A 15288-nucleotide genomic window follows, 5' to 3' on the forward strand; every position below is an offset into this window, starting at 1 on the left:
TTCAATAGCATCAAAGTCATAAGGTGTAGTGACACAAAATTCACTGCACACAACAGTGGTGTCCTGCTGATTATACTACAACACTCAGTTTTGGAAAAAGTCTTTTTGAAAAATTTTGCAGAATTTTTTATTGTTTAAATTTTCAATAGCTTCAAAGTCACAAGATGTGGTGTCGCCAAATTCACTGCACACAACAGCCATGTCCTGCTGATTATACTACAACACTCACTTTGGGAAAAAGTCATTTAAAAAAAAATTGGAGAATATCTTTTTATTTTCAATAGCATCAAAGTCATAAGGTGTGGTGTCGCCAAATTCACCGCATGCAACAGTGGTGTCCTGCCGATTATACTACAACACTCACTTTGGGAAAGTCATTTTAAATTTAAACAACAAAACAATTCTCAAATTTTAAACAATGACATTTTTCCAAACTGAATACTGTAGTATAACTAGCAGGACACCACTGATGTGTGCAGTAAATTTTGGGTCACTACACTTTATGCCTTTGATGCTATTGAAAATATAAACAATCAAAAATTCTCCAGTAATTTTTTTAAATTACTTTTTCCCAAAGTAAGTGTTGTAGTATAATCGGCAGGACACCACTGTTGTGTGCAGTGAATTTGGCGACACCACACCTTATGACTTTGATGCTGTTGAAAATTAACAATAAAAAAATTCTCCAAAAAATTTTTAAATGACTTTTTCCCAAAGTGAGTGTTGTAGTATAATTGGTAGGACACCACTGTTGTGTGCAGTGAATTTTGTGTCACTACACCTTGTGACTTTGATGCTATTGAAAATATAATCAATGAAAAATTCTCCAAAAAATTTTTAAATGACTTTTTCCCAAAGTGAGTGTTGTAGTATAATCAGCGGGACACCACTGTTGTGTGCAGTGAATTTTGTGACACTACACCTTATGACTTTGATGCTATTGAAAATAAAAAATCAAAAATTCTCCTAAATTTTTTAAAATGACTTTTTCCCAAAGTGAGTGTTGTAGTATAATCAGCAGGACACCACTGTTGTGTGCAGTAAATTTTGTGTCACTACATCTTATGACATTGATGCTATTGAAAATTTAAACAATGAAAAATTCTCCAGATTTTTTTTTAAATGACTTTTTCCCAAAGTGAGTGTTGTAGTATAATCAGCAGGACACCACTGTTGTGTGCAGTGAATTTGGCGACACCACATCTTGTGACTTTGATGCTATTGAAAATTTAAACAATAAAAAATTCTCCAAATTTTTGAAAATGACTTTTTTCCAGAGTGTTGTAGTATAATCAGCAGGACACGGCTGTTGTCTGCAGTAAATTTTGTGTCACTACACCTTATGACTTTGATGCTATTGAAAATATAATCAATGAAAAATTCTCCAAATTTTTTTTAAAATTACTTTTTTCCAAACTGAGTGCTGTAGTATAATCAACAGGACACGGCTGTTGTCTGCAGTGAATTTGGTGACACCACATCTTGTGACTTTGATGCTATTGAAAATAAAAAAAAAAAAAACAATTCTGCAAAGTTTTTCATAATGGCATTTTTCCAAACTGAGCTCTGTAGTATACGTAATTAGCAGGACCCCACTGATGTGTGCAGTGAATTTGGTGATATCAGTCCTTATTAGTTCCCCCCTGGCAGATCCCGAGCAGCCGGGAAAGCAGGCCGACTGGGTGACTGTGAGGAGGAAGCGTAGTTCTAAACAGAAGCCCCGTGTACACCGCCAACCCGTTCACATCTCTAACCGTTTTTCCCCACTCGACGACACACCCGCCGAGGAACAAACTCTGGTTATTGGCGACTCTGTTTTGCGAAATGTGAAGTTAGCGACACCAGCAACCATAGTCAATTGTCTTCCGGGTGCCAGAGCAGGCGACATTGAAGGAAATTTGAAACTGCTGGCTAAGGCGGTAAGATTGTAATTCACGTCGGCAGTAATGACACCCGGTTACGCCAATCGGAGGTCACTAAAATTAACATTAAATCGGTGTGTAACTTTGCAAAAACAATGTCGGACTCTGTAGTTTTCTCTGGGCCCTCCCCAATCAGACCGGGAGTGACATGTTTAGCCGCATGTTTCCTTGAATTGCTGGCTGTCTGAGTGGTGTCCAAAAAATGAGGTGGGCTTCATAGATAATTCGCAAAGCTTCTGGGGAAAACCTGGTCTTGTTAGGAGAGACGGCATCCATCCCACTTTGGATGGAGCAGCTCTCATTTCTAGAAATCTGGCCAATTTTCTTAAATCCTCCAAACCGTGACTATCCAGGGTTGGGACCAGGAAGCAGAGTTGTAGTCTTACACACCTCTCTGCAGCTTCTCTCCCCCTGCCATCCCCTCATTACCCCATCCCCGTAGAGACGGTGCCTGCTCCCAGACCACCAATAACCAGCAAAAATCTATTTAAGCATAAAAATTCAAAAGAAAAATAATATAGCACCTTCAACTGCACCACAGACTAAAACAGTTAAATGTGGTCTATTAAACATTAGGTCTCTCTCTTCTAAGTCCCTGTTGGTAAATGATATAATAATTGATCAACATATTGATTTATTCTGCCTTACAGAAACCTGGTTACAGCAGGATGAATATGTTAGTTTAAATGAGTCAACACCCCAGAGTTACACTAACTGTCAGAATGCTCGTAGCACGGGCCGGGGCGGAGGATTAGCAGCAATCTTCCATTCCAGCTTATTAATGAATCAAAAACCCAGACAGAGCTTTAATTCATTTGAAAGCTTGACTCTTAGTCTTGTCCATCCAAATTGGAAGTCCCAAAAACCAGTTTTATTTGTTGTTATCTATCGTCCACCTGGTCGTTACTGTGAGTTTCTCTGTGAATTTTCAGACCTTTTGTCTGACTTAGTGCTTAGCTCAGATAAGATAATTATAGTGGGCGATTTTAACATCCACACAGATGCTGAGAATGACAGCCTCAACACTGCATTTTAATCTATTATTAGACTCTATGGCTTTGCTCAAAAAGTAAATGAGTCCACCCACCACTTTAATCATATCTTAGATCTTGTTCTGACTTATGGTATGGAAATAGAAGACTTAACAGTATTCCCTGAAAACTCCCTTCTGTCTGATCATTTCTTAATAACATTTACATTTACTCTGATGGACTACCCAGCAGTGGGGAATAAGTTTCATACACTAGAAGTCTTTCAGAAAGCGCTGTAATAGGTTTAAGGATATGATTCCTTCTTTATGTTCTCTAATGCCATATACCAACACAGTGCAGAGTAGCTACCTAAACTCTGTAAGTGAGATAGAGTATCTCGTCAATAGTTTTACATCCTCACTGAAGACAACTTGGATGCTGTAGCTCCTCTAAAAAAGAGAGCTTTAAATCAGAAGTGCCTGACTCCGTGGTATAACTCACAAATCGTAGCTTAAAGAGATAACCGTAAGTTGGAGAGGAAATGGCGTCTCACTAATTTAGAAGATCTTCACTTAGCCTGGAAAAGAGTCTGTTGCTCTATAAAAAAGCCCTCCATAAAGCTAGGACATCTTTCTACTCATCACTAATTGAAGAAAATACGAACAACCCAGGATCTTTTCAGCACTGTAGCCAAGCTGACAAAGAGTCAGAGCTCTATTGAGCTGAGTATTCCATTAACTTTAACTAGTAATGACTTCATGACTTTCTTGCTAACAAAATTTAACTATTAGAGAAAAAATTACTCATAACCATCCCAAAGACGTATCGTTATCTTTGGCTGCTTTCAGTGATGCCAGTATTTGGTTAGACTCTTTCTCTCTGATTGTTCTGTCTGAGTTATTTTCATTAGTTACTTCATCCAAACCATCAACATGTTTATTAGACCCCATTCCTACCAGGCTGCTCAAGGAAGCCCTACCATTATTTAATGCTTCGATCTTAAATATGATCAATCTATCTTTGTTAGTTGGCTATGTACCACAGGCTTTTAAGGTGGCAGTAATTAAACCATTACTTAAAAAGCCATCACTTGACCCAGCTATCTTAGCTAATTATAGGCCAATCTCCAACCTTCCTTTTCTCTCAAAAATTCTTGAAAGGGTAGTTGTAAAACAGCTAACTGATCATCTGCAGAGGAATGGTCTATTTGAAGAGTTTCAGTCAGGTTTTAGAATTCATCATAGTACAGAAACAGCATTAGTGAAGGTTACAAATGATCTTCTTATGGCCTCGGACAGTGGACTCATCTCTGTGCTTGTTCTGTTAGACCGCAGTGCTGCTTTTGATACTGTTGACCATAAAATTTTATTACAGAGATTAGAGCATGCCATAGGTATTAAAGGCACTGCGCTGCTGTGGTTTGAATCATATTTGTCTAATAGATTACAATTTGTTCATGTAAATGGGGAATCTTCTTCACAGACTAAAGTTAATTATGGAGTTCCACAAGGTTCTGTGCTAGGACCAATTTTATTCACTTTATACATGCTTCCCTTAGGCAGTATTATTAGACGGTATTGCTTAAATTTTCATTGTTACGCAGATGATACCCAGCTTTATCTATCCATGAAGCCAGAGGACACACACCAATTAGCTAAACTGCAGGATTGTCTTACAGACATAAAGACATGGATGACCTCTAATTTCCTGCTTTTAAACTCAGATAAAACTGAAGTTATTGTACTTGGCCCCACAAATCTTAGAAACATGGTGTCTAACCAGATCCTTACTCTGGATGGCATTACCCTGACCTCTAGTAATACTGTGAGAAATCTTGGAGTCATTTTGATCAGGATATGTCATTCAAAGCGCATATTAAACAAATATGTAGGACTGCTTTTTTGCATTTACGCAATATCTCTAAAATCAGAAAGGTCTTGTCTCAGAGTGATGCTGAAAAACTAATTCATGCATTTATTTCCTCTAGGCTGGACTATTGTAATTCATTATTATCAGGTTGTCCTAAAAGTTCCCTAAAAGCCTTCAGTTAATTCAAAATGCTGCAGCTAGAGTACTGACGGGGACTAGAAGGAGAGAGCATATCTCACCCATATTGGCCTCTCTTCATTGGCTTCCTGTTAATTCTAGAATAGAATTTAAAATTCTTCTTCTTACTTATAAGGTTTTGAATAATCAGGTCCCATCTTATCTTAGGGACCTCGTAGTACCATATCACCCCAATAAAGCGCTTCGCTCTCAGACTGCAAGCTTACTTGTAGTTCCTAGGGTTTGTAAGAGTAGAATGGGAGGCAGAGCCTTCAGCTTTCAGGCTCCTCTCCTGTGGAACCAGCTCCCAATTCAGATCAGGGAGACAGACACACTCTCTACTTTTAAGATTAGGCTTAAAACTTTCCTTTTTGCTAAAGCTTATAGTTAGGGCTGGATCAGGTGACCCTGAACCATCCCTTAGTTATGCTGCTATAGACTTAGACTGCTGGGGGGTTCCCATGATGCACTGAGTGTTTCTTTCTCTTTTTGCTCTGTATGCACCAATCTGCATTTAATCATTAGTGATTGATCTCTGCTCCCCTCCACAGCATGTCTTTTTCCTGGTTCTCTCCCTCAGCCCCAACCAGTCCCAGCAGAAGACTGCCCCTCCCTGAGCCTGGTTCTGCTGGAGGTTTCTTCCTGTTAAAAGGGAGTTTTTCCTTCCCACTGTAGCCAAGTGCTTGCTCACAGGGGGTCGTTTTGACCGTTGGGGTTTTACATAATTATTGTATGGCCTTGCCTTACAATATAAAGCGCCTTGGGGCAACTGTTTGTTGTGATTTGGCGCTATATAAAAAAATTGATTGATTGATTATTACAATGATTTATTCAATAATTTTCTGGTGTCTTTTTTTTCCGTGTTTGCACTTTGTAGACGGTCCCTAAGCTTCCGTTTCTCTGCCACCTGCCCGTTCAGATCAGTGTTATTTTTTCAGCTCAGAGGACGGCTCATATGGATAAAAATAAGGTTGTAGCTTATTGTCTACCTTCCTGAGGTTAGAAACTAGTGGTGTTTGTCTTTCTACAACGTTTCTCTTTAGATCTATTAAGCCGTGAACTTCGAATCTGTGAATATCTTTCTAACTTTACCTAAGTGCCCAACTACGCATGCAGTCACAAAGTTCTTCTGAAAAACTGGAGTGATCTGAATTCGGTTGGATGAAAATGGGTGTGTATGTGGAGACAAGTCACCTCGTTCACAACGTGACAAAACTTAACAATGCGCTGTTACGCGCAATTACGGAAGCGTATTGCATTCACTGGATAAAAACATTTTTGACCACTGATCTCGTAATTATGAGATCTTTTCTCGTAATTACGACATCAGGATCTCATAATTATGAGGAAATATCTCATAATTATGAGATCTTTTCTCGTAATTACGAGATCCTGATCAGGTGTCTAAATAGTTTTATGTATATACTTCCGTACTTCCAGTCCCTCAGCACAGACGTGAGCTGAGCTCAGCCGATGATAACACACTATAATCAAACACAAAGTGTGGATTTTCCCCCCGAAGTGCTCCCGGATGAATGTCCAGGGAGGAGCACGGGGCGACTTCCAGCTTTCACTAACACAGACCCACCGACCACTGAGGGACACAGCGGGGCTCACTCCCACCCGGGCACCAGTCTGTGTGCCCGAGCTGTGCCTCGCCTCGCTGGAGGAGTTTCATTCATCCAGCAACAGTTTAGTGGGAAATCCACACTTTGTGCGCGCCGTGGTGTGGATCACAATGCAGTGTCGGAGGTTACAAATTGGCCTATTTTCGATTATGACTCGGGCATTCTCACGCTTGGACTGGAAGTACGGAAGCGATTACACACACACACACACACACACACACACACACAGAAAATAAATAAATAAAAACAATAGCTTGATCTCATAATTACGGCGACGTGGAGCATAATTTCTTCTTATAACGTGATAATTTCTCGTTATAACGTGAAAATACCGCATCATGAAATAACATAATTTCATTTGACGAAATAACGTGATAAGTATCACGTTATAACGTGATAAATATCACGTTATAACATGAAACTTTTCACGTAATTGCATGATACTGAGCCAAATATATATTAGGGCGAGATCAGGAGGCACCTGATCTCATAATGACGAGATCCCGATCTCGTCATTACGAGATCTTTTCTCGTAATGATGAGATCCCGATGTCATAATTACGAGAAAAGATCTCGTAATGACGAGATCCCGATGTCGTCATTACGAGAAAAGATCTCGTAATTATGAGATCTTTTACGAGATCAGTGGTCTATTTTTTTTTTTTTTTTTTTTATCCAGTGAATGCAATACGCTTCCGTACAGCCCGCAACAACGCGGAACATTATTCTTGACCGTGCGTAATGGTTCCTGATAATTCTCCAGCAACACGTACCATTAATCGTAACTGAGGACACCTGACGCCTCTGCCCCGAATCATCACATTCGTGAACAGCAGCCAAGAATGTGTACTTCGTGGCATTCGTGACTTGTCATTATGTGTAAACGCAGCATAACCTTCCGTTTCTCTGCCGCCCGTCCGTTCAGATCAGTAATGTTTTCAGCTCAGAGGACGGCTCATATGGCTAAAAATAAGGTTGTAGCTCGTTGTCTACCTTCATGAGGTTAGAAATTAGTGTTGTTTGTTTTTTACAACGTTTCTCTTCAGATCTATTGAGCCGTGAACTTCGAATCTGTGAATAGCTTTCTGACTTTTCAATTCAATTCAATTTTTTTATATAGCGCCAAATCACAACAAACAGTTGCCCCAAGGCGCTTTATATTGTAAGGCAAGGCCATACAATAATTACGTAAAAACCCCAACGGTCAAAACGACCCCCTGTGAGCAAGCACTTGGCGACAGTGGGAAGGAAAAACTCCCTTTTAACAGGAAGAAACCTCCAGCAGAACCAGGCTCAGGGAGGGGCAGTCTTCTGCTGGGACTGGTTGGGGCTGAGGGAGAGAACCAGGAAAAAGACATGCTGTGGAGGGGAGCAGAGATCAATCACTAATGATTAAATGCAGATTGGTGCATACAGAGCAAAAAGAGAAAGTGCATCATGGGAACCCCCCAGCAGTCTAAGTCTATAGCAGCATAACTAAGGGATGGTTCAGGGTCACCTGATCCAGCCCTAACTATAAGCTTTAGCAAAAAGGAAAGTTTTAAGCCTAATCTTAAAAGTAGAGAGGGTGTCTGTCTCCCTGATCCGAATTGGGAGCTGGTTCCACAGGAGAGGAGCCTGAAAGCTGAAGGCTCTGCCTCCCATTCTACTCTTACAAACCCTAGGAACTACAAGTAGCCTGCAGTCTGAGAGCGAAGCGCTCTATTGGGGTGATATGGTACTACAAGGTCCCTAAGATAAGAAGGGACCTGATTATTCAAAACCTTAAAGTAAGAAGAAGAATTTTAAATTCTATTCTAGAATTAACAGAAAGCCAATGAAGAGAGGCCAATATGGGTGAGATATGCTCTCTCCTTCTAGTCCCCGTCAGTACTCTAGCTGCAGCATTTTGAATTAACTGAAGGCTTTTTAGGGAACTTTTAGGACAACCTGATAATAATGAATTACAATAGTCCAGCCTAGAGGAAATAAATGCATGAATTAGTTTTTCAGCATCACTCTGAGACAAGACCTTTCTAATTTTAGAGATATTGCGTAAATGCAAAAAAGCAGTCCTACATATTTGTTTAATATGTGCTTTGAATGACATATCCTGATCAAAAATGACTCCAAGATTTCTCACAGTATTACTGGGGGTCAGGGTAATGCCATCCAGAGTAAGGATCTGGTTAGACTCCATGTTTCTAAGATGTGTGGGGCCAAGTACGGTCATCCACTTTACGGAAGTAATGGCCACATCATTATTTTTACATTATCTAAATATTGTTTATACTCACCAGCTGCAGCTCTTTGTGCTACAAGGAGAAACAGAACAAAGATTATGTTCATTTTTCGCTCTGACACGAAGCTTTGACAGACTGACGAAGAGAGTTTTGGATTTTGAAATTAAATAAACAAAATCCGCAGCACAACCGACGACGATCAGAAGAAAGTCAGAGAAGAGTCCGACTTTGTCCTCCGTCTGAGCCAATCACAATTCAGTCTGAGCCCTGCGTCACTTGTATCTGGGTAAACCGGATCCACACAGGTTGTGAGTGAAAAGGCGCTTTTCCACTTCACAAAAGTAGCACTACTCGGCTCGACTCTACTCGGTTTTTTCGCTTTTCCATTAGGGTAGTTTTTAGTACCGGGTAGATTTTTTTAGTACCTGGTCGGGAGCGGTTCCAAGCGAGCCGAGCCGATAATAAAATGTGACGTCAACAGGCTGCCGGCCACTGATTGGTCAGAGAACGTCGTCACTGGATGAGTCATGAGTGCGCCGTCCGGGAGGAAAATCAAAACCCGCCATTTTTAAAAAGTCACAGCGGCGTTACAGCGACCGTAGTTTTCTTTCGTTTCACGGCGAGTTATTTTTTTTTTTTTTACTCGCACAAAACCACACCGTGGTCTGTGGATGAGCTGAGGACGTTTATGTTTGGTGGCGGAGGAGAAAATACAGAGTGGATGAAGCGATCCGAAATGAGGCCGCACTCGGTTCACCGGACATTACAGCAACTCAGAGAACAGCTGAAAAAGCTTAAAAGTGATTAAAGGACCACCATGACCGGAGTAGGTCGGACCGTAAAAGGGCTGGAAACGGTACGACCGCAGGAACGCTGTTTACGGACACCGACCGGCGAGCAACGGGAGGCAGAATGACCGCGACTCGGCTTGGAAGCGACGGATGGTAAGTGTTTTTGTGACTGTAGTCTGCTTGAAAGCACCGTTTAACGTTCCTTTTCCCATTGGTGGGAAGCAAACTTTAACAACCGAAGATTGTGAATCTAAACGTGTTAAAGTAACATCGTTGTCTCATGTACGCGGACACAGTGAGCTAGCTGACTGCTAACTAGCGAGCTAGCTAACCCCGTGCTCCGCTTTAAAGTATTAACTTCTGACAGAAAAACACCTCAAGTCAGCAAGACAACAAACGTGTACATTTGTCTCATTTAGTGCCATTACGGTGATTTTTTTTTTTTTTTTTTGGCATGTTGCCATTTTGTGTTTTTGTTGAAGAATCCAGTTTAAGTGAGGAGGGTTCGAACACAAGCTTCAACATCTGTATCAACGTCCAGCACCACACAGCAACGTGTCATCACAGGTAAGAATAACGTGTCTCACATCACCTTAACTTTCCCAAATACGATATATATACAGGGTGACCCCCCCCCCCTTCACAAAAAAAAAAAAAAAAAAATCCAGAACCCATAAATATTGTCATAAATCCCACAAAGATCCAGCAAATGTTGCTGGACCTTCCCAAAGTTTCAGTTATCTTGATCGCTTTGCATAAAAGTCATGTTCTTTCAAAATGATGCTCCAAATGATCTGATTTGTTGGAGGATAAGTTTGAAAGAACATTTTTATGCAAAGTGACCAAGATAACTGCAACTCTGGGGAATGATCATACAGAGATTGAAAGGTTTTTTTTTTTTTTTTTGTTACTGGTTTCAGTGTGATCGACACATCCGACTGATCCTTGAGGAAGCAACGGTGGTGGAAGCTGCATTTAATCAGGCATATCTTGGCATGCTGGGTGACCTTGTGCACGCGATGCATGACCGCATGTGACCTGCGCCCCCAACCCAGACTACAGACACATGAAACTTTTGTATAGTTTGTTGCTTTTTTATGTGTGTGTATTTGCTCTTTTTTTGTTGCAGTAAACAATTTGACTCATGTGACTGTATCATAATTTGTCATTTCATTCTGAGTCAACAGTAAAAAACATTTTGGTTCATTTCTAAGAATTTTTAATTTGGGTTTTAGCCTCTCCAGAAGACACTGCACACGACACCTGGCTGAATCTTTACACAGATGCTGGAATAATCATGTCTAAACTGAGATTTTACCAAATGGTATTTAACATAAACAAAAAGGTTTACTCCAGTGAAGGCACCATTACATCAAGGAATTTAACAACCAGTTTTACTGTCTGTTACATTTACATTTATGACCCCATTAAATGTAAAACTTATTTTACTACTGGATTATGCTTAAACAGCTTTTCAAACTGTTAGCCTTTAAATCAGTAAACCTTTGTAACTTTTACAAATCAAACTGATGTTACACAAAAGTGGAGACATTTTAGCAAAAAGTACAATAATTTATTCAAACTTCACAGTGAAACATAACTGGTGTATAACATGATGATGACAAAGGTGTCCCATTCTGTGGCATGAACCTCTGCAGCGGTGACTCTGAGAAAACCATCTGAAACACACACACATACAGCATACATATTTTAATTAGTGCTGTCAGGTTATTAAAAAATGTGATTACAAGGTTTGTGATTAGTTAATCTAAATGAATCATTTATTTGCAGGTATATTAAAAAAAACTCAGATCTGTGTGTTTGGGACATTTAATAATTAGGTAAAAAATGATCAGGGTTATTTTTGTTACATATCAAGGAGGTATTAAACAAGCTGTAAATTGGTCTTAAATTGGGAGAACTGTCTAAGTGTAATTTGGATGGGTTAAATGCAGGCAAATTTCATTGTATTTGTGTACAATGACAAAAGGATATAAAGAATGTCTACACAACTGTGGGAGTTTGGAGGCTGATTCTTTCTGCACAATGACTCCTTTAATAATTATCTTATTAGATTTCATATTTTAAATTTGTCCATTGAACATTAAAATCTGGATGAAAAACAAACGTTTTTAATGTTTTAAGCCTGTTCGAGTTCAGTGACGACGTTAATTAACGGTCATTAAAACCGAATCAACATTTTGTGCGTGAACGTCAGTAAATGCACAAACTCCCACATTTGAGATTTAACAATAAGTTATCAAAGCAAGTTACTTTGGTTAAAAAAAAGTATTGACATTAACACGTTTATTGCTCAGAAACGCGTCTTTATTCACAGACCAAGTCACTGACGTCAAAACAAAATGGAGCAACGTGTGACTGAAGGCCTGAGAGGTATTGTAAATAATCTAAATTAACGCTTTATTTTGACAGCCACAATTTTAATAGTTAATAGCGACTGCCTGCAGTTATTATTTACGAGCTACTTAGGAAGCTAACGATTAGCTTACCGTCATGCTTTGCCTTTTCATCTCTAGCAGCTTGTATCTTCTCGTCTTCATATGAATTCCCAAAGTCTTCTGTACGTCTCAAGCGTGTTTTTCTCGCCGCCAGCAACTTTCTCTTAAAAACACACACAGCAGTAAACACACGGAGTTCGCCATTGTTTATGTTTGTGTCGCGTATAAAACGACGTCACTGCAGTTTGCTCTGCTGACCCCGCCCAGGTTGAAGAGGTACCATTTGCAGTGGAAAAGCTCGCGCTTGGAACCAGACCGAGTAGAGCCGAGTAGTGCTGGAGCTTTGTAGTGGGAAAAGTGGCTAAAGAGAAAGTGTGTTTTTGTCTTCTTTTCGCCCTCAAAAATGGTTCTTTTGACCAGTGACTCTTTCAAATAAACCAGTGTCGACTCTTCGTCACAAGTTTGATTTGTCTGTGAGCTGAGAACAGTCGAGTTCTTCATGGATCTACTCGGATCCTGGTCAAAATCTGTGTGAACGCAGGAGTGGATCCAACTGGATCCAAAGCACTTCCAGTTCTGATTATGTGCTGTGTTATAAGAGAAGAAATATTGTTTTAGCACATCCAGACGGAGAATGTTCAGTTTTGGGTCAAAGGTCACTGGTTTCTTCAGGAAAATTATTTTTGTGTTGTGCTACAACTTATGCAGGTGTTTTTAAACCTGTGCACTCCTTTAAAGAGTTCTTTTTTTTGGGGGGGGGGGGGGGGGGGGTGTCTTTAAACCTCAAAATGTTTCACTGAATCTTTGTACCAAATCTAAAGAGATAAAAACAAAGTCAATCTGTCACAAGAAAAACACAAAAAATTATAGGAGTCAGGATAAAATAGATATAAAAACAGTTCTGCTGAAAATTGCTTTTAAATTTTCTTTCCTGTCATAATCATTTATTTGTGGCCACTCTAATGTAACGTGACCCACTCAGGGGTCCCAACCCACAAGTTGAAAATTTGCACCAAAGCAAATGAGACATTTGAATCGTTTCGTGCCATTTTTTCCACATGTTCACACACTGATGATCATATGTTACATCAAATATGTTAATTTTGTGAGAGGTTAAAGGTCATCAAGAGATCAACACTGTGCTGTGCAGACTGTGTGGATGAGACAGTGTTTTGCATTTTGATGGTTTTGATCTGGTTTTAATAACAAAAGTAATGAAAAAAAAATCTGTAATGCAACGACTAAATTTATTAAAATGTAATAAAGTGCGCCACCTGGTGTTCACTGTGGAGTACAGTTTGTCGAGTGTCAAATAAATCAAATTTGTCACAATCCAAACTGAAATGCAGGCAGATTTTAATCAGCCTAGGCCAGATTAATGTCAGAATTTTAATATGACCAATAAAATGACCAAAACCTCTCAATGTCACAACCTCAATGACACAAGAATTATTGAGTCCAAAAACATATTCAGTGTCATGGAAATATTCCTCTATTCACCTTCTGACTTATCTCATGAAAACATGCTGAAAACTGATGATCTGCTTTCAAAAACCAAATTAATAGTATTGATAATGACTTTAATTGTTCAAAGAGATCATTTGACAAAATAAAATAATTAATAAACCTGTAAGAAAAAACACATTCATTCATTTTTCTGCTGCTTATTCAAGTCCGGGTTGTGGTGGCAGCTCATCCCACATTTCCCTGTCCTCAGCCGAGACCTTTGACTCTTCCAGAAAGAACAAAAAAAACAAGAAAAATATTTGTTTAATTGTGCCAAACGTCAAACACAAAAATCATAAGTAAACGGAAATCTGGAACATTACTTTAAATGACGTAGTCAAAAAAACACAGATATCATAAATGAAATTTAGTGAAATTTGTCCTGTTAATGTCTTTCATGCAAACACAATGTGACAAAAAGAGGAGTGTTAGCGCCCCCCAGTGGTCTGATAATACACGTCCCTGTCCTGGTTCTGGGAAATCACGTGATTTATACACGAGACGTTTGTTGTTTTTGGCACAAGCATGAAGAAGAAACACGTTCTCAGGCTAATGACGTTTATTGTAATTTAATTCAATTCATTCTGCATATTTCTCTGGACTATTTATGTTACAAATGCAGTTATTTTCTAAAAAGACGAACATATATCAAGCAAGACGTGTCTGAGTGTCTGAATGCGGCTCGTATGTCTCTCTGACCGTGTCAGATCGACCTCAGTTTTCGGATATAATTTGCGCATGGCACGATGATGTGCATCCTTTATTATGAAAATTTGGGGGATTAATTTTTAAAACCTTTATTTTGAAATCATTGTCACCCGCCAGCTTCACAAAGATCATCGACAAAGATGAGTCACTCTCTGCTTTAAACAGGTGTCTATCTTTAATGTAAAAAAAAAAATAAATAAAAAAAGAGAATGAGACACGGAAAAAATAAATGAATAATACAGAAACTGAGATATCCGAGCCGCAGACACACAGACGCTTCTTCCTTTTTTTTAATCACAAGGCAGAACGTTCTCAGCACCAGCTTTGACAAAGTTCGTCGACAAAGATAAGTCGCTCTCTGCCTTAATAACAATAATAATAATAATAATGATTGTATTCCAGACTCAGGAGTACATGTAACATCCATAACCAGTGGGTCCTGATCCTGGACCTATATTTTAAGATGTTAAGAATGGCACACATGATGGGATTCACAGACTAGTCTAAATGAACCGATAGACCAAATTCCTGATTACAACCAGACAACACTGTATGTTAGTGTGCAGAGTGTACCTGTACTCTCATATCTGGAGAATCCAATGAATAATTTAAAATGTTATGATAGGACACATACAGTTTGTTTATAGATGATTTCTTGTTGTTCCACTAAAGTTGAGCTGTGTACAGAGGAGAGCAGTATGAACAAAACAAGGTTAATTTAACATCAAGATTGAACATATGAAATTTGTGTAGGATCATATTCCTTTGAGCATAGTCATGAGTCAGCTTCTTTCAGTCCTTCACCGTCACACTGTTAAATCTACCCTGTTTAGACAGCTGGCCCTAAAGGACATTACAGCACTCTTCTTGGGGTTGTATAGTACACAGTGGTTGTCACCAAACAGCTCACATACTTTCAACAGTTTGATGAGTTCTGCCACTGAGGGCGCAATTAGCATCAAGTCATCTGCATACAGTACATAAATTAGGTTCATTAGTATATGACACTATAATAGCAACTAACATGACAAATAT

General features: G+C 39.3%; 1 protein-coding gene across 4 annotated transcripts in view; it reads right to left on the minus strand.

Annotated features, from left to right (window-relative positions):
* Nucleotides 1-8987, minus strand: part of LOC117501656 (class I histocompatibility antigen, F10 alpha chain-like) — a 94070-nt gene extending 85083 nt beyond the window's left edge. The window contains exon 1 of one of the 4 annotated variants that reach the window (XM_034160589.1): nucleotides 8844-8987. In XM_034160589.1, coding sequence (XP_034016480.1) covers nucleotides 8844-8895 — 52 coding nt within the window. In that variant the 5' untranslated portion in view covers nucleotides 8896-8987. The remainder of the gene's footprint in view (nucleotides 1-8843) is intronic. The other 3 variants (XM_034160588.1, XM_034160587.1, XM_034160590.1) reach the window with 3 other exon arrangements.
* Between the last annotated feature and the right edge of the window lie 6301 nt (nucleotides 8988-15288).

This window comes from Thalassophryne amazonica, chromosome 20 (genome assembly GCF_902500255.1).
Source record: "Thalassophryne amazonica chromosome 20, fThaAma1.1, whole genome shotgun sequence".
Classification (NCBI taxonomy): domain Eukaryota; kingdom Metazoa; phylum Chordata; class Actinopteri; order Batrachoidiformes; family Batrachoididae; genus Thalassophryne; species Thalassophryne amazonica.